Here is a 21,830-nt window from a genome sequence, read left to right as displayed (position 1 = left end):
CGCAGCCCCCAGCCCCAACCCCTACGGAGTTCAGGCGTCTGCAGCCCCTCCTGCCTGGGCACTGGGAACCGCGAACCCGGGTGGGCCCCTCCACGTGCCAGTAGACCCGCCCTTCCCGGGCGCCCCTCCCGGGCGCCCCTCTCCGACCCGGGCCTCTGCAGGGAGCCGGCGCGGGCTTACGCCTTCCCAGCGCCCTTTGCCGCCTCTCGGGAGGCCCCGCGCGGACCCCAGCCTGACTGGGCTGTCCCCTCCGGAGGGGCCGGCGGGCGGAGCAGCGCAGAGGGCACCGCCCCTCGGCCCGCCTGCCGAGGAGGGGACGCGAGCGGGAGGCTACGCCAGCGGCGCCCGCCGGGGGCCTGCCGCACTCTGCTCTCGGCCTCCCGAGCTGCGGGGACGGGACGGCTACCCGCGCTGACTCTGCGGGCCGGGAGCCGAGTCCAGGACAGAGCCGGAGCCGCCGAGGGAGGCGAGAGGGCAGTACGCGGAGATGGCGGCCGCGGCGGTGGAGGAAGGGATGGAGCCGCGGGCGCTGCAGTACGAGCAGACCCTGGTAAGTGAAGCTGAGCTGAGCCCGAGGAGTGCGCTCCGGGACCGCCGCTCCAGGTTACCCTGGGAAGCGCGAGGACCGGGGGCCTACCCTAATCCTGTCCCAGCCTTTTGAGCTGGGGAAACTGAGGCTTGGAAGTTTGAGGCTGCAGGGCCGAAGGGATGGAAAACTGCATGCTGGTTTCTGGCTGAGGCTGAGGGCCTGCAGAGGACAAGGACACCAAGTGCTTGTCCCAGGTGTCACCCTTCCCCTCACCCCCCCCAAAATGCACGTTTTCTTTGCTCCCCCCCTTCACCACTTGGGCTCAAGTCTTAGCACCCCACTGCCCTTTCCGCGGCGCCATTCACACCATTGAAGTTTCCACCATCCAAGACATTCTCTGTGTCCCTGCCATGTGCATGGCACCATGCTAAGCATAGAATCTAGTGTATAGAAAGATGGTCCGCCCCAGACCCTACCTCTGGGGGCTCCACACCCAGCGTTGGCTCTAGGAGCCCCTCAACTGACTCTGGAAAAAGGTGGCTTGCCACTCTGGGGGACAGGAGCATTAGGGAGGGTGGGTGAAGCAGGAATGGGTGTGGGAATTGGAACCTTTGTCCATGCTGATGTGGGGTATCCAGCCCCCACCCACTGCTGGGTGTGTCCCCTGACCTCATTAGAAGCAGGGGTCCTGGGCTCTGAGCCGACTTATCGCCCCCATTGTTACTTGGTGTTTGAGAAGCCACGTGACCCTCCTCATGTCACTGGGGTGGAAGACCCAAGCCCTAGGGAAAGGAAGGGGCCCCTGGTTCCTTTTTACCAGCTTGGGCTGGAATTTGCCCAGGAAGGTGGCAGGGAGGGAACGTCTTGGGGAGGAGAGGCTGTAACTAAGTCTGGGAGGTGCCCAGTTAGGAGAAAGTAGCTGGATGAATCAGGATGACAGGGAGAGGTGGGAATAGAGCAAGGGTAAAGGGGCCAACCCTTGGGATGGGGTAGGAGACATTTGTCAATCGGCCCAGACCAGGATAGGAGCATGGTCAAGGAAGCCAGGCACCTGGCCTCTGAAATGGTGCCTCCTAACACCAGCCACCACCTCTCCATCTCCGTCCCTTCCAGCTGTCTCTGGAATGAGCTCTCAGGATCAGCTCTGTCCCGGGCACTCTGTGCTCCAGCCTGCCCCCGCCCCCCTTCCCCATCCTGTCCCTTTGTCTTTCTCTCCCACTCTCGCCTTCCTCCTCCTACACCGTGCTTGCCTCTTAATACTCTCCGTTCTCTTCCTCCTCCCGACTTCTTCCTCTCTCATCCCCTTCTTTCTCTTCTCTGTCCCTTCACCTTGCCTCTCTTTTTTCTTTTCCTTTCTCCTCTCTAGTTCTCTCTCTTCTCTTCTCTTTGCTTTCCCTTTCCTCACTCTCTATCTCTCACCCTCTCTCTGTCTCTATCTTTCCCTCCCTTCCTCCCCGCCCCATTCCAGCCCCAACAGGAGCCCTTTGTGTCCCGAAGCTCTGCGGGTGGCAGCCGGAATCTACTCCTCCCCGCCCCCCAACACACGCCCAGCTTGGCAGGTCTAGCCATGGTTCAGGCGACTCTCTGGTCCCATCACCCCAGCATCCACAGTCACAGACCAGCCATCCTCAGCCTCTGCTGTCCCCTAACCCACCACTGGGCTCAGTGCAGCTCCATAGTGGGACTGAGGTCACCAAGCCCTCTCCACCCTAGGCAAGAGGCTTTCCACTCCCAGCTGGGCTGGCAGGCTGGTGGGGGTGGCAGTGGAGAATGGGGACAAGGGGATTAGGGTGGGTGGGAGGGGTGCAACTGAGTTGGTCACAGGCCAGAGGCCCAGCAGGAACGTGATAAGGATTGGGGCTGTGCCTGCTCCTGGGCCCAACTCAGCTGCCCCGAGCTCCATGAGGCTCTTATTGTTGCCCATGTGCCCTTGATCATCCCTTACTCCCTGACCTTCCCGCCTCCCACTTTTAGACTGTGCCACAGGTTTTTTCCATCTTTTCCTCTTCTGGGGCTTCCCTCTCACTCCTCCTCAGTGCCCCAGCCCCAGGCCTGTGAGAAGAGGACCGATTATTCTGCCACCCCCAGAGCTGTGTCCCTGTACCTTGGCTGTCCCCATCACTCTGACCAGGACAGCCCCCACAGTCTGCAATGTGCATTGTTCCCACACCTTGGGCCAGAGTGGGAACTGTGTGTTCAAGAGGGATATCCAATGTGGGGGCTGGGAGAAGGGGAGTGGAGGCTCTAAGAACCCTCCCTGCATTCCCACTCAGCCCATGACCTCAAATGCCCCCATCCCCCCTGTTGCTCCAGATGTATGGCCGGTACACTCAGGACCTTGGGGCCTTTGCCAAAGAGGAAGCTGCTCGGATTCGCCTGGGAGGGCCTGAACCCTGGAAAGGTCCCCCTTCCCCTCGGGCTGCCCCAGAGCTCTTGGAATATGGACGGAGCCGTTGTGCCCGATGCCGCAGTGAGAACTGGGTTGGGGGCAGGGCACCTGGCTGTGCTATGCTGAGGGGAGCAGAGGCCATTAGAGCTGCTGGGGGGGGAGGGGGCAGTTGAGGGGGCCGTAAAAGGGGTAGGAGCACTTTGGTGCCAGCCTCCCCCTTCTTCCCTTCCCTGCATCCAGTCTGTTCTGTCCGCTGCCACAAGTTCCTAGTATCCAGGGTTGGTGAAGATTGGATCTTCCTGGTCCTGCTGGGGCTCCTCATGGCATTGGTCAGCTGGGCCATGGACTATGCCATTGCTGCCTGTCTGCAAGGTGAGGGTGACAGCTGGCAGGGGGAGGACTGGGAAGAAACCTCCTGCGTCCATGCTATACTCATCTAGACGTGGAGGAAGGCATCTTGGCTTCTTGGCCACTGACCACTTTCCCCAGCCAGTCTGACTGCCCAGATTCAGGCATCTTCTCGGCCACTCCCATAGGGTACAGCTTCTTGTGTCCCCTCTCCAAGTGACCCTCTTGCCCAGGTTGGGCTTTGTCCCAGTGAATGCCCTCGAGGACCCTTTCCTTCCCCCATGCCCTGACTCTATGTGGTATTCCTTGGGACAGCCTGTCATATCAGCGTGGTCCACTGGCCAGGCAGGTAGTGGGTCTGTGCACTGGGGGTCCAGCAGGTCGTCTTCCCACAGCCCAGCAGTGGATGTCCCAGGGTTTGAACACTAGCATCTTACTCCAGTACCTGGCCTGGGTCACCTACCCTGTTGTCCTCATCACTTTCTCAGCCGGATTCACACAGATCCTGGCCCCTCAGGCTGTCGGTATGTTAGAAGAGAAGGGGAGGGCAGAGGTGGGACCCCTGAAATGGGCGCACCAAATGCCTCTCCTGAGACTGTTCCCTCTCCAGGCTCTGGCATCCCTGAGATGAAGACCATCTTGCGGGGAGTGGTGCTGAAAGAATACCTCACACTCAAGACCTTTATAGCTAAGGTCATTGGGCTGACCTGCGCCCTGGGCAGCGGGATGCCGCTTGGCAAAGAGGTAACTGCAGGTTGGGGAATGAAGGCGTCCCTCCTGGTGGAAGAGGAGGCTAGGCCAAGGTCAGGGTGGGCCCCCTCCCGACTCACTGCCTGCCCCACCCCGCAGGGCCCTTTTGTGCATATTGCAAGCATGTGTGCTGCCCTTCTCAGCAAGTTCCTCTCCCTCTTTGGGGGTATCTATGAGGTAAGGGGAACCCTGGGGAAAGTGGGGGGCAGAGGCTGCTGAGCCCATGGCTGACCCCCTCTTGCCACCACTCTCGCCAGAATGAATCCCGGAACACAGAGATGCTGGCTGCCGCCTGTGCCGTGGGGGTGGGCTGCTGCTTTGCGGCACCTATTGGAGGTAGGCAGGGCTCCTAGGTCCGTCCAGCCCCACAACCCTGCCCTTGGCCTCTCCTCCTTGACCCCTCTTCTCTGGGTCTGAGGCCTTAGGCCAAGCCCAGGCCTTAAGCGACGGTCTCCGTCCCCCTCACAGGCGTCCTCTTCAGCATCGAGGTCACCTCCACCTTCTTCGCGGTGCGGAACTACTGGCGGGGCTTCTTCGCTGCCACCTTCAGTGCCTTCATCTTCCGGGTCTTGGCAGTCTGGAACCGGGATGAAGGTGGGGGGCACCCAGGGGATGAGGGCAGCCCGAGATGGTGCCAGGTAGGGGGCCCATGAGGCTAGGCCTGCCTCCCTCTGCTATTCTTCCCTTTAGAGACTATTACAGCCCTCTTCAAAACCCGATTCCGGCTCGACTTCCCCTTTGACCTGCAGGAGCTACCGGCCTTTGCTGTCATTGGGTGAGGAGCTGAGGGGCCTGGGGGTGTTGCAGAGGAGCAGGGGTTTCTGGAAGACTCCTGTTCAGTCAGGTGCCTCTTCCCTTTCCAGTATTGCTAGTGGCTTCGGTGGAGCCCTCTTTGTCTACCTGAACCGGAAGATTGTCCAGGTGATGCGGAAGCAGAAAACCATCAATCGCTTCCTCATGAGGAAGTGAGTGGCTCTCAGCTCCTCTCCAGGCTGCTTTGGGTTGTGTAAGGGCTGCAGTAGGTCAGGGGACAGTGATGGCGAGAGAGTGGCCCAGTCAAAACAGGCACCCCCCTGAGAAATCAGCCAGGGTGTTTTCCAGGCTGACTGAGCATTTTTATGTTCATATGAATTACCTGAAAATTGGCACTTTTAAGTTTATAGTCAGTGGCAGAGGACTTTTGGGAATCAAAGATTAAGCCCTCCTCAGGTCCGCTGGCCTGGCCCATATAGGAATGCTCCCTGGAGAGTGTTTGAGCCTGTTTGCCCCCATGACCCATGAGGATGGACGAGATTTCTTGGTTTTTTTTTTTTTTTTTTTTTTTGAGACGGAGTTTCACTCTTGTTGTCCAGGCTGAAGTGCAGTGGTGCGATCTCAGCTCACTGCAACCTCCGCCTCCTGGGTTCAAGCTATTCTCCTGCCTCAGCCTCCCAAGTAGCTGGGATTACAGGCATGCACCACCACGCCTGGTTAATTTTGTATTTTTTAGTAGAGACGGTGTTTTGCCATGTTGGTCAGGCTGGTCTCGAACTCCCAACCTCAGGTCCACCCACCTCAGCCTCCCAAAGTGCTGGGATTACAGGCATGAGCCACTGTGCATGGCCGAGATTTTTTTTTTTTATCTCCAGAACACAATTCTGTCAGTGTGACCCTGAGAATTGGGAGTGAGGAGGCCTGAGACATGACTTCCCTTGGGACTGACATCCTTCAGAGAGAGGGCACCCAGCTGAACCTGCTCCCTACACACCTCTGGTTAACTTCACAAGTGACCCCAGCTTCTCCCAACATTGACCTTCACTCTGAGTCACCGCAGAGAGACAAACAGAGGCAGAAACTTCTCCACCCCATCACACAATATGCCCTTCACATGGGCTTCTGAGGGCAGAGGGTGGAATAACAACTCGGAGGGGCCCCAGGGAGGGCTTGGGGGATGGACTTTCTGCTGCTGCTACCCACCTACAGAGTCGGGGCTGACAGAAAGGTCTTTGGGTCAGACCCCTGCACTTATAACTCCAGTCCACCATACCCAAGGGATAACCCTTGGGGCTATCATATCATAAACAGCAGAGGAGACCTTCTGTCAGGACTGAGTGTTTTCATGAAAGAGCCAAGGCTCTGCTCTGACCTCAGCCCTGAGATATGCGAGGGCACCCAGCCCTTGGCCACCCACGACTGATGTGAAACCTACGACTCTAGACGCCTGCTCTTCCCGGCTCTGGTGACCCTGCTTATCTCCACGCTGACCTTCCCCCCTGGCTTTGGACAGTTCATGGCTGGACAGGTAACCACAGGCAGAACAGGAGTTTGTGCTTTCCCTTGGAAGGCATTCCCTCCAAAGCCAACAGCCCCAGTGTGACTGTGGGACCCCTTGTTCCCCATGGGATGCCATGGCCTCTTCCCTTCATCCTGTTGGTTCCCCAGCCTGAGGCACCCTGTTCACTCTAGCTCTCACAGAAAGAGACACTGGTCACCCTGTTTGACAATCGGACATGGGTCCACCAGGGCCTGGTGGAGGAGCTAGAACCACCCAGCACCTCACAGGCCTGGAACCCACCACGTGCCAACGTCTTCCTCACCCTGGTCATCTTCATTCTCATGAAGGTGGGCTCCTCATGTGTACACTGCTAACCTTTACATAGCTTGCCCTTCTAAGCACCTGCCATGCAGTGCTCACTCCTTGAAGCCTCTCCACAGTGACATGGGAAAGGCACTATTATTATCCCCATTTGAAAGATGGGGAGTCGAAACACAAGGAGGCGAAGTAGCTGGCCCAAAGTCACACAGCTAGAGGGCAGAGCGATGATCTGAACCCAAGCCATCTGCTTCCAGAGTCCTTCCCCTTGCCATCACCTGGGAGGCCTGGGGGTTCCGGGGTAGCTGGGAGGATTATGGGGTAGTTGGGAGGGTTATGCCTACCTGATCAGCGAGGTAGACTTCTCCTGGGTGGAGTTGTGGGCTGCCTGGGGCCAGGTGGAGCCTCTTCGCCTTTGAACCACCCCCTGCCTGCAGTTCTGGATGTCTGCACTGGCCACCACCATCCCAGTTCCCTGTGGGGCCTTCATGCCTGTCTTTGTCATTGGTGAGTTCTCAGCTGCCTGCTATCCCGGCCTGCACGTTCCCCACCCTCTGGCCGCCCCCCGGTCATCCCTCTGCCCAAGAGGGGGTTTTTGGTCCAGCCCTAGCCTGAACCCTGACCCCGCAGGGCTGTGCCCTGCACTGAATGACCCACTGGCCCCTCCCTCACCCTCTGACCCTCTCTCTTCCTAGTGCCCTCTGCCCTCCCCCCTCTACTGCCTCTTTCTCTTCCCACCCCCCTCCCTGAAGGAGCAGCATTTGGGCGTCTGGTGGGCGAAAGCATGGCCGCCTGGTTCCCAGATGGAATTCATACGGACAGCAGCACCTACCGGATTGTGCCTGGGGGCTACGCTGTGGTTGGTGAGTGCCTCAGGTCCCATCAGCCTTGGAAGACCCCCCACCCCCAACCCACGCCCCAGCCACAGGGTCTGAGACTCTGGTGCCCCCTGCTGGCAGAAAGCAGGCTTCCATCAGATGCACAGGCCCAATCCCGGGACTGTATTGGGCAGCCCTGAGGGACCCACTCAGGACCTGCCCTGGTTGTGGAGAGTCTTCTGGGGCTTGGGCACCCTGAGGAGACTGAGTGTGACCGTCCCCAGGGGCGGCTGCGTTGGCAGGAGCGGTGACACACACAGTGTCCACGGCTGTGATCGTGTTCGAACTCACAGGCCAGATTGCCCACATCCTGCCTGTCATGATCGCCGTCATCCTGGCTAATGCTGTCGCCCAGAGTCTACAGCCCTCCCTCTATGACAGCATCATCCGAATCAAGAAACTGCCCTACCTGCCTGAGCTGGGCTGGGGCCGCCACCAGTACGGAGGGCTGGGTGCCAAGGGGGCTGTGGGTGAGGGGCAGAGGGCATCCTAGATCCCCCTACACCCACCTCCAGCAAGGTCCTGGAGCCTATGAAGCTGGGAGATGAGCCACCTTCGTCCACACTCCGGAGGGACTGTAGCTGGCCCCTGCTGTTCAGAAAGAAGGGTGGGAGCACCCCTTGGCCCTTAGCCCCCATCCCCATGGATGGGCTCTGGAGCCTTCCTTGTGGCCCTGGGATGGTAATGCTCTGGGCAACTCCTCCCATGCTGACCATAAACCAAGCGCCCCTCTCGGCCCCCAGGCAGTACCGGGTGCGTGTGGAGGACATCATGGTGCGGGATGTTCCCCATGTGGCCCTCAGCTGCACCTTCCGGGACCTGCGGTTGGCACTGCACAGGACCAAGGGCCGAATGCTGGCCCTAGTGGAGTCCCCTGGTGAGGCCAGGAGGGGGACCAGGTGCTAGGGGCATCTCCAAGGGTCGAAGCTTCGGGAAGGGGCAGGGAGCTCAGGACTGGTCTCCTTGCTTCCAAAGGGAATGGGCCAGCACTTGCCAGGTGGGGGCTTCCCTCTGGTGTGTGGCCTGAATGCAAGGCTCCACTCTTGAGTGTGAGAGAAGGACGGGGCTGGAGGGCTCCCTCTCAGCTCCTGAGTCCTTCCACCTGTTCTGTCCAGAGTCCATGATTCTGCTGGGCTCCATCGAGCGTTCACAGGTGGTGGCATTGCTGGGGGCCCAGCTGAGCCCAGCCCGCCGGCAGCAGCACATGCAGGAGCGCAGAGCCACCCAGACCTCTCCACCATCTGATCAGGAGGGTCCCCCTAGCCCTGAGGCTTCTGTCTGCTTCCAGGTGAGGGGAAAAGCCACAAACACTTCCTAAATGTCTTTGTGTAGACTGATTGGGAGAGTGGTCTGGGGCCATGGTCCCACCAGCCCCTTCCTGACCATGCAGGTGAACACAGAAGACTCAGGCTTCCCAGCAGCCCGGGGAGAGACCCACAAGCCCCTAAAGCCTGCACTCAAGAGGGGGCCCAGTGTCACCAGGAACCTTGGAGAGAGTCCCACAGGTAAGCCCGTCTCTCCTGTGTCAACAGAGCCTCAGCCAAGCTACTGAGATCCATTAGAGTCCCTGCCCAGCCCTATTGCTGGGGCATATCCCAGCTGGAAGAGGCTGCCCACATGGGCCAGGGCTGGAACTACGATACCGCTCCCCGTCTTCCTTACCTTTCCTGGTCCTCTCCCGCAAAGATGACATTGCCCCCTGGGGCCTTATGTTTGGGGACACAGGGAGCGCGGAGTCGGCAGGCATCGCCCTCCGGAGCCTCTTCTGTGGCAGTCCACCCCCTGAGGCTGCTTCAGAGGTGAGTGGTTGGAGCCTCTCCTCCTAGCTTGCTTTTTCCCCAGCTCCCTCACCAATGCTGAGACCACATCATTAAACCCTGTAGTGCCTGCCTCTATTCTCCCTGCCCTTCAGCCCTCCCTGCTGTCAGCTCGGGTCCTGCGGCATGCCCTTTTCCCTAGGCTCCACTGCTTCCCCTCACCTCCCCTTTCCCTATAACCTCAACTCCTCATCTTTCTGATTTGGCTCTAACAAAACTGAAGAAGTTGGAATCCTGTGAGAAGCGCAAGCTGAAGCGGGTCCGAATCTCCCTGGCAGTAAGTATGCCTGCTCTTCCAGCAGCTCCGGGGCACCAGGCAGGGAGGGCAGGGTCTAGGCTGGATAAACTCCAGAGCCCTTAGCTGCCAGCCTCCCTCCCTCTCTACTAGAGTGACGCAGACCTGGAAGGCGAGATGAGCCCTGAAGAGGTAAGGTGCCACTGGACTCTGGACCCTGTCTTTCTGGGTGTGTTCAGTCATCATGTTGGCTGCTGTCCCCGTGGGAGGGACCACGGGGTTGGAAAAAGGGCAAATCAGCTTTCAGGGAGGTGAGGTCAGCTACAGGCACCTTCTCCCTAACCCTCGTAGTCTCTTCCCCTCAGATTCTGGAGTGGGAGGAGCAACAACTAGATGAACCTGTCAACTTCAGTGACTGCAAAATTGATCCTGCTCCCTTCCAGCTGGTGGAGCGGACCTCTTTGCACAAGGTAGGGCCAGCAGCCTGGCCCAGGGCTGCCCTGGGCTCTCAGGACACAGTGGGGATCTTGGTCCCCCTACAAGTTTGGACTCAGGCCAGTGGGGAAGGAGGGAGGAGAAGGGAGTTGGCTCAGTGCTGAGATGTTTTTTAGACATTGCTTGGATGATGGGAGGTGGGAGCAGCCTCCTCCTGCTCTGTAGTGGAGCCAGGCATCATTTTTCCTCTGCTCAGCCTTGCCCTCGAGGGAACTCTGGACCAAAGAAGTAACAAAGACAGGGCTTGAGCTGGGTGGAAGCCAGAAGGCCAAGCCAGGGTCAGAGCTAGGCAGGAGGCCACCACAGCCCAACAAGGTTGATACGCCCATGCGGGAAAAAATGGGTAAGAAACAGGCAGGATAAGAAAATCCAATAAACAAGCTAACAAACATCCAAGTAGGGGTGGGGAGACTGCAGAGAAGAGATAAACAAAGATGAGAAACACCCAGTGGGGGGCTTGGAATGTCAGACCCCAGAAAGTCTGCCTTAATGTGGGCCGAAGGAAAACTGGTGGGGATGCAGGAAGATTGCTCAGCAGAACTGCAAAGCAGCCTGTAGAAATGGGGCGAGAAACTGAGTAGAACTGCCTGGTGGTGGGTGAGGCAGACACCAGAGGAGGCCAGGAGCTCTCTACTTCCAGGACGCCTAAGGAGGGCAGCCTGCATTGGTAAAATGGCTCCTGGGACCAGCAGAAGCCAAGGGGTGCTTTAGCTAAATTTTTGACAGGCGTAATGTACAAGCCTTGAAGCACTGGGGGGTTTGGGGGAGGGGATAAGCAGCAGATAGACATGCCCAAAACTTGCAGCTTGGGCATTTAGCTTACACACAAACTTTGCCTAAGAGCCAGCATAGCATGGACAAGTGGAGACTAAGGCAGGAAGCACAGGGGACAAAAGAGAAACAAAAAGGTAAAAGGTAATAAAGGAACATGAAGTCCTTGGATGAGTAGCAAACTGCAGTGCAGTTGCAAGAAAAAAGGTAATAGGCCTGAGAGGGCTTTTATGTAAAGCCTTTCCTCCCAAAACCTCTGCTTTTCCACAATGATCTTACTCCTCAGACTTTCATGATGATGATCATGCTGACATTTTTCGAATGCTTGCTATGTGCCAGACACTGTGCTAAGCTCTTCAAGTGTTGAATCATCACAACCACACTATTAGATATTGTGATGTGCCAGTTTTCATAGATGAGAAAATTGAGGTTCAGAGAGGTTGAGCAAGTTGCACAAGGACACACAGCTAATAAGTAGCAGAACTGGTGCAGTAGCTCACGCCTGTAATCCCAGCATCTTGGGAGGCTGCGGCAGGTGGATCACTTGAGGTCAGCAGTTTGAGACCAGCCTGGACAACATGGTGAAACTCCATCTCTACTAAAAATACAAAAAATTAGCCAGGTGTGGTGGCTGGCACCTGTAATCCCAGCTACTTGGGAGGCTGAGACAGGAGAATTGCTTGAACGTGGGAGGTGGAGGTTGCAGTGAGCCGAGATCACGACACTGCACTCCAGCATGGATGACAAGAGCGAAACTCCATCTCAAAAAAATAATAATAAGTAGCAGAACTGGGCCTGGAATCTAGGATGGTCTGACTCAAAAGCCTGTGGCCTTAACCATATTAATACACAGGGAAACTGAGGCATGCAGCGCGGAGGTAATGTGCCTGAGTCAGCACAGCAGAGTCAGGCCCAGAGCTCAGATTTCCTGGCCCTGCTCCCAGGATTCTTTCAGAAGGCCATGTTGTCCCTCTCCGTGTCAGTTCACTATTCCCAGGCCCAAGAAGTATGGGCCCTCCAATGGGTTCCGTGATGTCTAATTAAATCAAATGAAAAAGAACAAAGTAGATATTTGTTACAAACTTGAAAATCAGAGGAAGAGAAGAAGCCTTTGAGGAACCAACTAACAAAAGTACAAAGAACTAGAAGTGATAAGAACATAGAAGATTAGAATTCAAAATGTCCTTACAGGCCTGAGGAATCAATAGGTAGTCACCCAATTAAGTTCAGGAGGGGAACATTCAGATAAGAGAGAGAAAACATTGGAGACTACTTAGAAACCCGTGCAACTGGAGATCACTGTGCCAGCTAATAATTAATTCATTCAGAAGCCACCCACGGAGAAGCAATGGTAAAGGCCAGAGTGGGGACCAATGCTAGGGCCAGACCAGCTGAACCCAAATCCTCACTATGCTACATGCTGGCTTGCTGTGTACCTTGGTAAGTTTCTTAGCCTCTCTGTGCTTCACTTTCCCAATCTGTAAAATGCGGATCACACCTCACTGAGTTTTCTAAGAATTACAGGACTTGAAACATGTGAAGCACTTACAATAGGGCCTAACACACAGTAAATACTCAATATATGTTAGGAATTACTGTTACTACTACTACTACTTATACTGAGAGATGAATTTTAAAAGATAGCATATGCTGGGCATGGTGGTGCACACCTGTAGTCCCAGCTACTCGGGAGGCTGAGGTGGGAGGACTGCATGAGCCCAGGAGTTCAAGTCCAACCTGGACAACGTAGCAAGACTGTATTCTAACGAAAAAAATTTTATGTATTTATTTATTTATTTTTAGACAGAGTCTCACTTTGTCACCAGGCTGGAGTACAGTGGTGCGATCTTGGCTCACTGCAACCTCTACCTCCCAGGTTCAAATGATTCTCCTGCCTCAGCCTCCCGAGTAGCCAGGATTACGGGAGCGTGCCACCACACCCAGCTAATTTTTTGTATTTTTAGTAGAGATAGGGTTTTACCATATTGGCCAGGCATGAGCCACTGCACTCGGCCAAAAAAAAATTTTTTAACTAAAAAAAATGTTTAAAAAAATAATGAGAGAAGAGCTGAAGTGTGGAAGAAATGAATGTTTTCAGAAAAAGAAGAGTGATTATGTGAAGCTGGAGACTGGAAGCTGGAGTGCACAGTAGAATGTGACACTACAAAGACAGGCTGGAGTTGGCTTGGGAGGGGTCTCATGGGCCTTCTAGGGAGTCTGGGCTGTACTCAGGTTTGACAAAGTGCATAGGATAAGCAGGGCCAGACTGGAGGGAAGGGAGGCAGAAAGGAGAAGAACCCATCAGGCTGTTGCAGTCTCAGTCTTGGTGAGGATAGAGAGGCTAGAGTCAGTAATGGCCAGGATGTTCAGGAAGTGAATTGGTAAGGCTTGGTGACCGTCAGGGGCAAGTGGTTTGCAAACCTGAAAGGCATATCACCCGCCAGAAGCTCACCTGATTAGGATTGTGGAGAAAAAGAAAATTCAAGGGAACTATTTAATAGGCTCCTTGGGAGAAGATGAGAGGGGTTATTTGACCATAAGAAGACAAGTCTAAGGGATTATTAACACAGGAAACCTTATAATAAAAAGGTTTCCCTCTGAAGTCAGATAAGGAAATTAAAGCTAACTTGTAGCACACAGGACTCAAGTTAGATAGGAGGAGGAATCGCTAACCACATGACAACTGTGTTATAGGTATTGAAGGAACACAGAAGAACTTTTTTTTTTTTTTTTTTAGACAGGGTCTCACTCTGTCACCCAAGCTGGAGTGCAGTGGCATGATCATGGCTCACTATAGCCTCTGCCTCCTGGGCTCAAGTGATCCTCCCAACTCAGCCCCCCAAGTAACTGGGACTACAAGCATGCACCACCATGTCTGGCTTTTTGTAGAGACAGGGTTTCGCATATTGCAGGCTAGTCTCAAACTCCTGGGCTCAACATTCTACCCACCTTGGCCTCCCAGAGTGCTAGGATTACAGGCATGAGCCGTTGCGCCCGGAAGAGCTTATTCTAAAATTGAACTTCTTGCCCCTCTAAGTACTATCATGCCATGGGTGGAGAAATTTAGGAAGGTTCTGGAAATCCTTCCCTAAAGAATTTCAAATGCGTGAGAACATTTAAAAAGTGTTAAGGTAATTTAAGCGAGTTCTGAGTAATTGGTGCACAAGAAGCTGTTATTATGCTCGTCTTGATTCAAACATTAAGCCAAGAGGCTTACAAGTAAACTCAGAACAGGGAGATAAATGATAGGCCAAAAATTCCAGGAACTGCTGAGTCAGGAGAGCATTTTTCAAGACATCTGGCCCCAAGAAAATCTACTGAACGCATAAGGAGAACTGGCTGACAGTTTCTGAACCGCTGGTGATTATATTTGAAAGCTTAGGGGAGGGCTCAAAGCAAGAAAAACATGGAAAGATGGGGGTGACCATTGTCCTCCTGGACTGCAAGCTGCATCTCAACAGAACTTGGGATACTGCTTGGACCCTAGAAAAGGCAGACTGTATAAGAGCATAGCATGCTTCAGGCCAACACTGGAATGCCAGAGCACGGGAGACTCCAAACTTGGCCAGCCAGGTAGGAGGGCAACTGAGAAGCAGTGGAATGAGAGGCACAGGATTAAGGGCCCCAGCGCCCTTAAGGTGGGTGTGGACTCTCTCTTCTCGGTATATCTGCAACTAAACAGGACTGGGGTTGTGCGTCCCTCTCTGGTGTGATGAAAAGTGACTGGGGCTGCACAGCCACTCCTGATGACCTGCCTGGAACAAGTCACTTCACTGTTGAGCCCCATGCTGCTTCTCCTAATGCTTAGTTCTCAGGACAGTACTAGAATTAAATGATAATGAAGACCTAGCATGGAGCCTGGCCAATCACTAGATTTCACGTGTGAAGAGTTGTTCTTGTCCTGCATCCCCCTTTCTAACATGAGACTAAGAATTCTTCCCCCATCCTATTTTTCATCAATGTAAGCAACATAAGAATTTTGAGTATCAAGTTTCTGAGGCCTGGACACAGAAACATTCTATTATTACTATTGTCATTATTTTCCCTCCAGCAGTCCTGTCTCCTTCCCTCCCAATCTGTGGCACCCCTTCTATTCCACGCCAACCTTGTCCTGGGCCCCTGTAGCCTGTCATTTAGAGCTACCCATTGTCCATCAAGTCCAATCTCTTTTCTTCCCACACTGCAGACTCACACCATCTTCTCACTGCTGGGAGTGGACCATGCTTATGTCACCAGTATTGGCAGACTCATTGGAATCGTTACTCTAAAGGAGGTGAGGTGATGGTGACCTCCAAAACTGCTCCACTTCCAAAAAGGCATGGAAGCTTATGTCCAGCTCACCTGGGGAGGAAGGTAGGGAGGAGTCTGAGCCGGGAGCTCTGGGTCCAGACATCTGTCCCTCTCACCTTTCCAGCTCCGGAAGGCTATCGAGGGCTCTGTCACAGCACAGGGTGTGAAAGTTCGGCCGCCCCTCGCCAGCTTCCGAGACAGTGCCACCAGCAGCAGTGACACGGAGACCACTGAGGTGCATGCACTCTGGGGGCCCCACTCCCGTCATGGCCTCCCCCGGGAGGGCAGCCCTTCCGACAGCGACGACAAATGCCAGTGAGCCCCTCGTGGGTGGCCTAGGATGGTGCTAGCCATGCCTGTCATCCCAGAATGTGCATCTCTCATTCCTTCTGCCTTGGGAAGGCAGGAGGCAGCTACAGCCGGAGGCTGTACCCCAGCCCCCTCCAGACCTGGGGTGCCAGCTTCTCCCAGTTCATCCTACCTGGAATCTCACCCACTGCCCACCTACAGCAAGTTTTCCAGGGGCAGGAAGATCAGCCCTGCCCTGGCAGGATGAGGTTGGGGTCACTTGACCCCTGCTCCCCCTTTGAGGGGACAGGGGTGGAACTAAGATGGGTTTATAACTGGAACCTCCAATGACCAGATGTATATAGAGATTTACAAAGATTTTTATATTAATTTAATAAAACAAATTCTTAAATAGAACAAAATAAACACCTAATGAGCCACTTATATATAGAATGCTTGTGCCCATTGGCTCTCGTTCTTACCTTGGGCCCTCTTACCTGCCAAAGCCTACAAGGCCCTTAATTCTAAAGCCACCCACCCTTCCCACAACCACAAAAACCTAGAGTCCAGTGACCTTGGAATGCAGGATCTGCCAGAGGCCTCCCCAGCGTGGTCATTAACACCCTGACTGGGGCGGGGCCCCTGTACTGTAGCCTTGGCCTTTCATTCAGACAAAGGCTTTACCTTATTTCCTCCCCAAGGAGAGACACTCCCTCATGACTGTCACTCACTGGCACAATTCCTGCCCCTCAGCAGGCATCAGCTGACAACTCCCGGCCACCCCTGTGGCCCTCTTGTGGCCCTCTCTAGAAGAACATGAAGTCCCAGCTCTGTGGCAACCAGAGCCATCCTTTCTTCCACCTCCCGTTCAGAGAGCTCTGCGTGAATGGGCAGCCCGGCTGGCTGTGAGGCGCCAGGACACTGCCCACACATCCTAGGAGGGGTTGGGAAAGGGCCCAGGCCCCATTAGGGGGCCAGGAAAAGGGTGGAGGGTACATGCTTTCATCATTCCAAAGCCTCCCAGAGAAGAGAAGCTCCGACTGAAAAAACAGACCAAAACCCTTCTGTCTTCAGGAAAAAAGAGGAAGATTTAGAGACTATGGAGAGGTGAATGAAGCACAGCACGAGCCCAGCTGGGCAGGGGGCCTTGGGGGACGGCTCAACCCACAGGCTCCGGGAGGGCAGGAGCCAGCCCCTCCAGGTGGGAGTGATTCTATCAAGCACTGCACGTGGACTCGGAAGTGAGAAGAAAAGCAGAGAAGAGAGAGGCATGGGGAGGGTAGGGGGTGGCCGGGCCCCCTCCCACCCCACCCCCCCACAGCCCAGTCACAACCCCCTTAGTGGTTCACATCATCCGAGGAGGAAATGTGTGTGTGGCATTTTGATTTAAGAACATGAACATCACTGTCTGCCACAGCTGTAGCCATGCCCCAGAGGCCCCGGGCAACCCCCGGCAAGCCCCGGGAGTGGGGGCAGGACATGCGCCCCCAGCCCAGCCCCTGCCTCCTCTCCAAACACTTTCATGCAAAACACACAACGGAGAAGCGAGCGCTCCCAGGAGCCCTCTAGGTTGTGGAGCTCTGCTGGGAGCCTTGAGCCCACACTTGGGCACAGAGACTCTGCCCCTAGCAGCAGCCAGGGGACGCACGCCACCAGCAGGCGTGATGCGGGTCACTGTTCCTCTGGCTCTGCCTCATCCTCATCTAAGGACACCACCCCAGAAGAGGCCGCGTCAGAGGCTTGCCGCTGCCGTTCCCAGCTGCCTACTAGTGGTGGGCAGAGCGGCTGGCAGTCCTTGCAGGGGGCTGGCTCCTCCTCAGCGGGGGAAAGGCAGGACTCCGTGAGGGGCGAGTTGTAGAGCGAGTCCTGGGTCTCCAGTGGGCCCAGGCTGCGGAAGGCACTTTCCCGGCTGGGGGGCAGTTTGGCGAGAAGCAGCTCATCGCCCAGCAGCTGGGAGGCCAGCCGGGCCGGGGAGCCCAACAACCCGTCCTCCAGGCTGCACAGACTAGAGCACAGGGTGTCTGGGGACACGGTCTGCGAGCAGTCGCTCTCAGGCTCCACAGAGCCCTGGCGCACAGGCCGGGAGAACCGGTGGCCGGTGAACAGGTCCTGGAGGTGGGGCCCCAGGGGCAGCTGCCCAGCCATGTCTGTGAGGGGAAGAGAAAAGAAGATAGTCCTGCTGGCTTCATTTCAATTGGCCAACCTGGAAGCCACATTCGCCCCACTCCACCCCTGGCATAGCTCTGGGGGTGGTGGGTAGGTGCTAGGTAACCTTGAACCAGTCACAACTTTTTGAGACCTCAGTTTCCTTAATGGCGAGATGGAGATTCTAACAATACAAGAATAAGAGTCTGGCACACAGTCAGGTGTGGTGGCTCACACCTGTAATCCCAGTACTTTGGGAGGCCGAGGCGGGCGGATCACCTGAGGTCAGGATCTCAGGGATCCATGACCAACATGGAGAAACCCTATCTCTACCAAAAATACAAAATCAGCTGGGCGTGGTGGCACATGCCTATAATCCCAGCTACTAGGGAGGCTGAGGCAGGAGAATCGCTTGAGCCTGGGAGGCAGAGGTTGCGGTGAACCGACATCATGCCATTGCTCTCCAGCCTGGGCAACAAGAGTGAACCTCCGTCTCAAAAAAAAGAAAAAGTGTCTGGCACACAGTAAACAAGCAGTAAATGCAGGGTCACCACATATGGCCATACAGGTTGCTCATCACACCACAGGGCCTGTCCAAGGCAGTGAGAGATAGCAAAATCTAACCCATACTCTGCTCACCAAGCAGCATGCCCTGGCCTGCCAGAGAAAGGGGTGCCTTTTTCCAATTTGTACAAAGATTCCACATGGGCTAGTAGCAGCCTTGGATAAATGTTAGTTATTATCATTACTCCAGGGGTCAAAGTAGGCCTGGAACTCAATCAAACAAAAATGCCTGTGGTTTAAGGTTCCATCTTGGCTTCAGACATCCAAATCAACTCTCCAGACCACAGCAGCAGTTTCCAACCTACTCTCATGTATTGCCTGCCTTGGAGAACTTAAGTCACTGGAGGGGTAGGGGATGGTAGAGGTAATCTTCAAAGGCAAAGAGGTTGTGGGGAATGGTGGCCTGTGAGACTTGCGCCCAGAAGCTACAGAGAAAGTCAGCCATGTGGTCTAGGGAATGAAAGATTAAAGGAGGGCCGAACACAGCTGCAGAGCCCTGCAGGGTCCCCTCTGCAAGCACTGGCCCGGAGAAAGGCCCACAGGCTGGAATGCAAGGATGCTGAATTGGAGCCAGCACAGCCCCGTGGGTGTTCCAGGCCCAGCATGCCTTCCTGTTGACCTAGGATGCAGCCCTGTGAGGTGCTGGGCTGTGCACTGCAACTCATCTGCCCTGCCACAGCCAGCCAGAAGGCTGCCTTGGAGAGGAAGAGGCAAAGGTATTGCAGACCCTCCCAGAGACGTGGCTGCACAGAAGGTGTCCTTGAGGTCTTTTGGCTTTTTTTTTTCTTTTTTTTTTTTGAGGACTGCAAGGCACAACTGTGCAGACAGGCAGAGAAGCCTCAGCACCTGTGGGAAAGGAACTACTCCATTTCTGTCTGCTCATTTCCTACCCATGAGTGTGGACAGCCTTCCTGTCCCTGGAGTGTCCAGGCCTGCCTGGACTGAGTCTGCCCCTCTCCCCTCCCCTTCCAAAGGCTGAGTGTTCTGGGTGTGGCTCTGAATGAATCCCAAGGTCTGTCAGGCAGATCCACCACAGCAATAGCCCAGGATGTCCCTCACCTGTGTCCATTCCCCCAGCAAAGTCCTCATCATAGGAGTCATCAGTGGAGTCCTCGCCATCCACCGAAGACCACGCTCGGAGTTTGGCTTCCGCGATGGCAAACTGCTCAGCCACTCCTGTCACAGGGACAGAATGCATAAGCACAGAAGGTGAGCTAAGTCTAGGGCTCAGCTTGGAGACAGGAGAGAGGAGAAACAGGGTATGGAGAGACTCCAACCCCCACGTCAGACCTGAGGAGACAAGAAAGCAGCCCTGGCCGGGTGTGGTGGCTCACGCCTGTAATCCCAGCACTTTGGGAGGCTGAGGCGGGTGGATCACTAGGTCAGGAGTTCAAGACCAGCCTGGCCAAGACGGTGAAACCCCGTCTCTACTAAAGCTACAAAAATTAGCCAGGCACGGTGGCAGGTACCTGTAATCCCAGCTACTCGGGAGGCTGAGGCAGGAGAATCGCTTGAACTGGAGTGGCAGAGGTTGCAGTGAGCTGAGATTGCGTCACTGCACTCCAGCCTAGGCAACAGAGTGAGACTCCGTCTCAAAAAAAAAAGAAAAAAAAAAACAGCCCTGTGCCAAGAGTGTAACTTATTCCCTTTCTGCCATCCACCTGCTGCAAAGCGAGCCTCTTGTTCACCCTCGCTGAGGTCCGAATAGGAGGAAAAGGCTGATTCCAGGGCAGCAGACGAGTCACTAGGCTTGCTCCAGCCCTTCCACTCAATGAGGTGAGCCACTCGGCCCTGGGCCATGGCAGTAGGCTTGGTCACGTGGTCCTTCACCACCTGGGAAATACCTGGAGACAGGGGAGGGTGGAGGAGCCTGGTAAGGGACCAGGTCAGGGAGCACAGGGGCAGGGAGGTGGAAGGGTGGCAGTAGTCAGGATCTATGTGACCCTTTGGGTGGGAGAAGGGGCTGAGATTCACCTGAGCAAGGGAAGAAAGGGGAGACCCCAGCATGTGCTCACAGGAAAGAGTTCCAAAGGGACTGTGCAAAAGGGAGGAGAAAGGACAAAGTGGCCAGAAACATGGGAGGAGCTGCATACCATGCAGGGAAGACCTGGCCAGCGCAGCGATCTCCTGGATAGTTAGGGCTCTCCGGGACTTGGGCAGCATCGCGACTGTGTCTCCAACATTCACCTTGGATAACACCATTAGAAGGTCAGTGCCCCTCTGACAGTAATGACCTTCCCCCTAACATGCCCATACCCCAGCGAAGGCATGAGGAGGAGACAGGAGCTAGGAAGGAACAGCACATATGTCCCCGTGGCTACAGGGAAATGTAAGATGATAAGAAAGACAGGTGAATTATGTCCTCCCAGAAAGCAACGGAGATTCAGACAGGCTCCAAGAAGCAAAACTTCAGCTAATCCTCCACTTTCCCAGCACCCAGAGGAGATGGAGGCAGGGCAGGAAATGAAGAACCACAAGTAGGACCTCTGAGGAGAGGGAAGAGGAGGAAGGGAGAAGAGTGTGGTATCCAGGACTTCTTTTGTTTTTTTGATTTTGAGATGGAGTCCTGCTCTGTCGCCCAGGCTAGAGCGCAGTGGCGTGATCTAGGCTCACTGCAGACTCCGCCTCCCGGGTTCAAGCGATTCTCCTGCCTCAGCCTCCCAAGTAGCTGGGATTACAGGCGCCCGCCACCGCACCCGGCTAATTTTTGTATTTTTTAGTAGAGATGGGATTTAACCATCTTGGCCCAGTATGGTCTCGAACTCCTGACTTCATGATCCACCCGCCTCGGCCTCCCAAAGTGCTGGGATTACAGGCATGAGCCACTGCACCCGGGCTAGGACTTCTTTAAGATTCCCCTCCCTGGCCGGGCGTAGTGGCTCATGCCTGTTATCCCAGCACTTTGGGATGCCGAGGCAGGTGGATCATGAGGTCAGGAGATCGAGACCATCCTGGCTAACACGGTGAAACCCCATTTCTACTAAAAATACAAAAAATTAGCCAGGCGTGGTGGCGGGCGCCTGTAGTCCCAGCTACTCGGGAGGCTGAGGCAGGAGAATGGTGTGAACCTGGGAGGCAGAGCTTGCAGTGAGCTGAGATGGTGCCACTGCACTCCGGCCTGGGCAACAAAGCAAGACTCCATCTCAAAAAAAAAAAAAAAAAGATTCCCCTCCCCTCTGCCCTTTGCTCCTCCTCTTGGTCTTCCCATCCACATTCCGGCAAACTCAGCAAGATGGAAACCAAACCCCAACACCTTCTCCCCACATACAGCCCTGCTTCCTGACCTCTTTCTTTTGCATCACCCACCATTCTCCCATCCAGCCTGGCTCCAAACCTCAGCATTACCATCAACTCTCCCCTAGGCTTTGGCTTGCCCATATCTGTTGATAAGACATAATAATACGACTGGCAAGCTCCCTGCTCCTACCCTGTCCTTTCTACTCCTACTGCCACTGCCCTTTCTCAAGCCCTCAACGTCTCCTGCCCAGGTCGGCAGAGGTGGTGTTCCCCCAGCCTCCTCCAATCCCATGTATTTTCTCAGGCCAAAGTGTAGTGAATGTAGTGCTCCTCTTCTCCTCTGGACTATTCTGATGGCTCGCTGGCTCTTTCTCATTCTTCCAGTTTGGGCCAAAATACCACCTCGTCAGAGTAGCTTTCCTGGCCCCCTTCTTGGTAGTCTGTCCTCTCTTTAGTCTCTAACAAATCACTCTCTGTCAATGTATCCCATTTGTGGCCTTTAATCATAGTGAGTAATAATGG

The 21,830-nt window shown here is 55.1% G+C and overlaps 2 protein-coding genes across 8 annotated transcripts in view; one reads left to right on the top strand and one right to left on the bottom strand.

The window, feature by feature from the left end:
* Positions 1–180: 180 nt before the first annotated feature.
* On the top strand, positions 181–15,815 carry CLCN2 (chloride channel, voltage-sensitive 2). 4 transcript variants are annotated; one of them, XM_011945823.1, is made up of 24 exons: positions 181–550; positions 2,843–2,999; positions 3,159–3,290; positions 3,662–3,790; positions 3,877–4,010; positions 4,116–4,193; positions 4,274–4,352; positions 4,485–4,610; positions 4,707–4,791; positions 4,880–4,981; positions 6,213–6,297; positions 6,462–6,617; positions 7,026–7,095; positions 7,341–7,451; positions 7,691–7,904; positions 8,210–8,343; positions 8,582–8,754; positions 8,857–8,971; positions 9,192–9,265; positions 9,507–9,560; positions 9,672–9,710; positions 9,884–9,988; positions 14,971–15,057; positions 15,199–15,815. In XM_011945823.1, the coding sequence occupies exons 1-24, from the start codon at positions 488–490 to the stop codon at positions 15,391–15,393; spliced, it is 2,697 nt and encodes an 898-aa protein (XP_011801213.1). In that variant the 5' UTR covers positions 181–487; the 3' UTR covers positions 15,394–15,815. The 4 variants fall into 4 exon arrangements, with proteins under 4 accessions (XP_011801213.1, XP_011801214.1, XP_011801216.1 ...); XM_011945824.1 differs by having other exon boundaries at positions 316–550; positions 7,392–7,451; XM_011945826.1 differs by lacking the exon at positions 3,159–3,290 and having other exon boundaries at positions 316–550.
* Positions 15,725–21,830, bottom strand: part of FAM131A (family with sequence similarity 131, member A) — a 10,906-nt gene continuing 4,800 nt past the window's right edge. For all 4 annotated transcript variants that reach the window (XM_011945830.1, XM_011945831.1, XM_011945827.1 and 1 more), the window contains 4 exons: positions 20,165–20,258; positions 19,733–19,915; positions 19,131–19,247; positions 15,725–17,509 (listed from right to left, as the gene is read on the bottom strand). In XM_011945830.1, coding sequence (XP_011801220.1) covers positions 17,034–17,509; positions 19,131–19,247; positions 19,733–19,915; positions 20,165–20,234 — 846 coding nt within the window. In that variant the 5' untranslated portion in view covers positions 20,235–20,258 and the 3' untranslated portion in view covers positions 15,725–17,033. The remainder of the gene's footprint in view (positions 17,510–19,130; positions 19,248–19,732; positions 19,916–20,164; positions 20,259–21,830) is intronic.

Source organism: Colobus angolensis, unplaced genomic scaffold (genome assembly GCF_000951035.1).
Source record: "Colobus angolensis palliatus isolate OR3802 unplaced genomic scaffold, Cang.pa_1.0 Scaffold245, whole genome shotgun sequence".
Lineage (NCBI taxonomy): Eukaryota > Metazoa > Chordata > Mammalia > Primates > Cercopithecidae > Colobus > Colobus angolensis.
The sequence above is the reverse complement of the archived record's forward strand: the minus strand, read 5'-3'. Positions and strand labels throughout refer to the sequence as shown.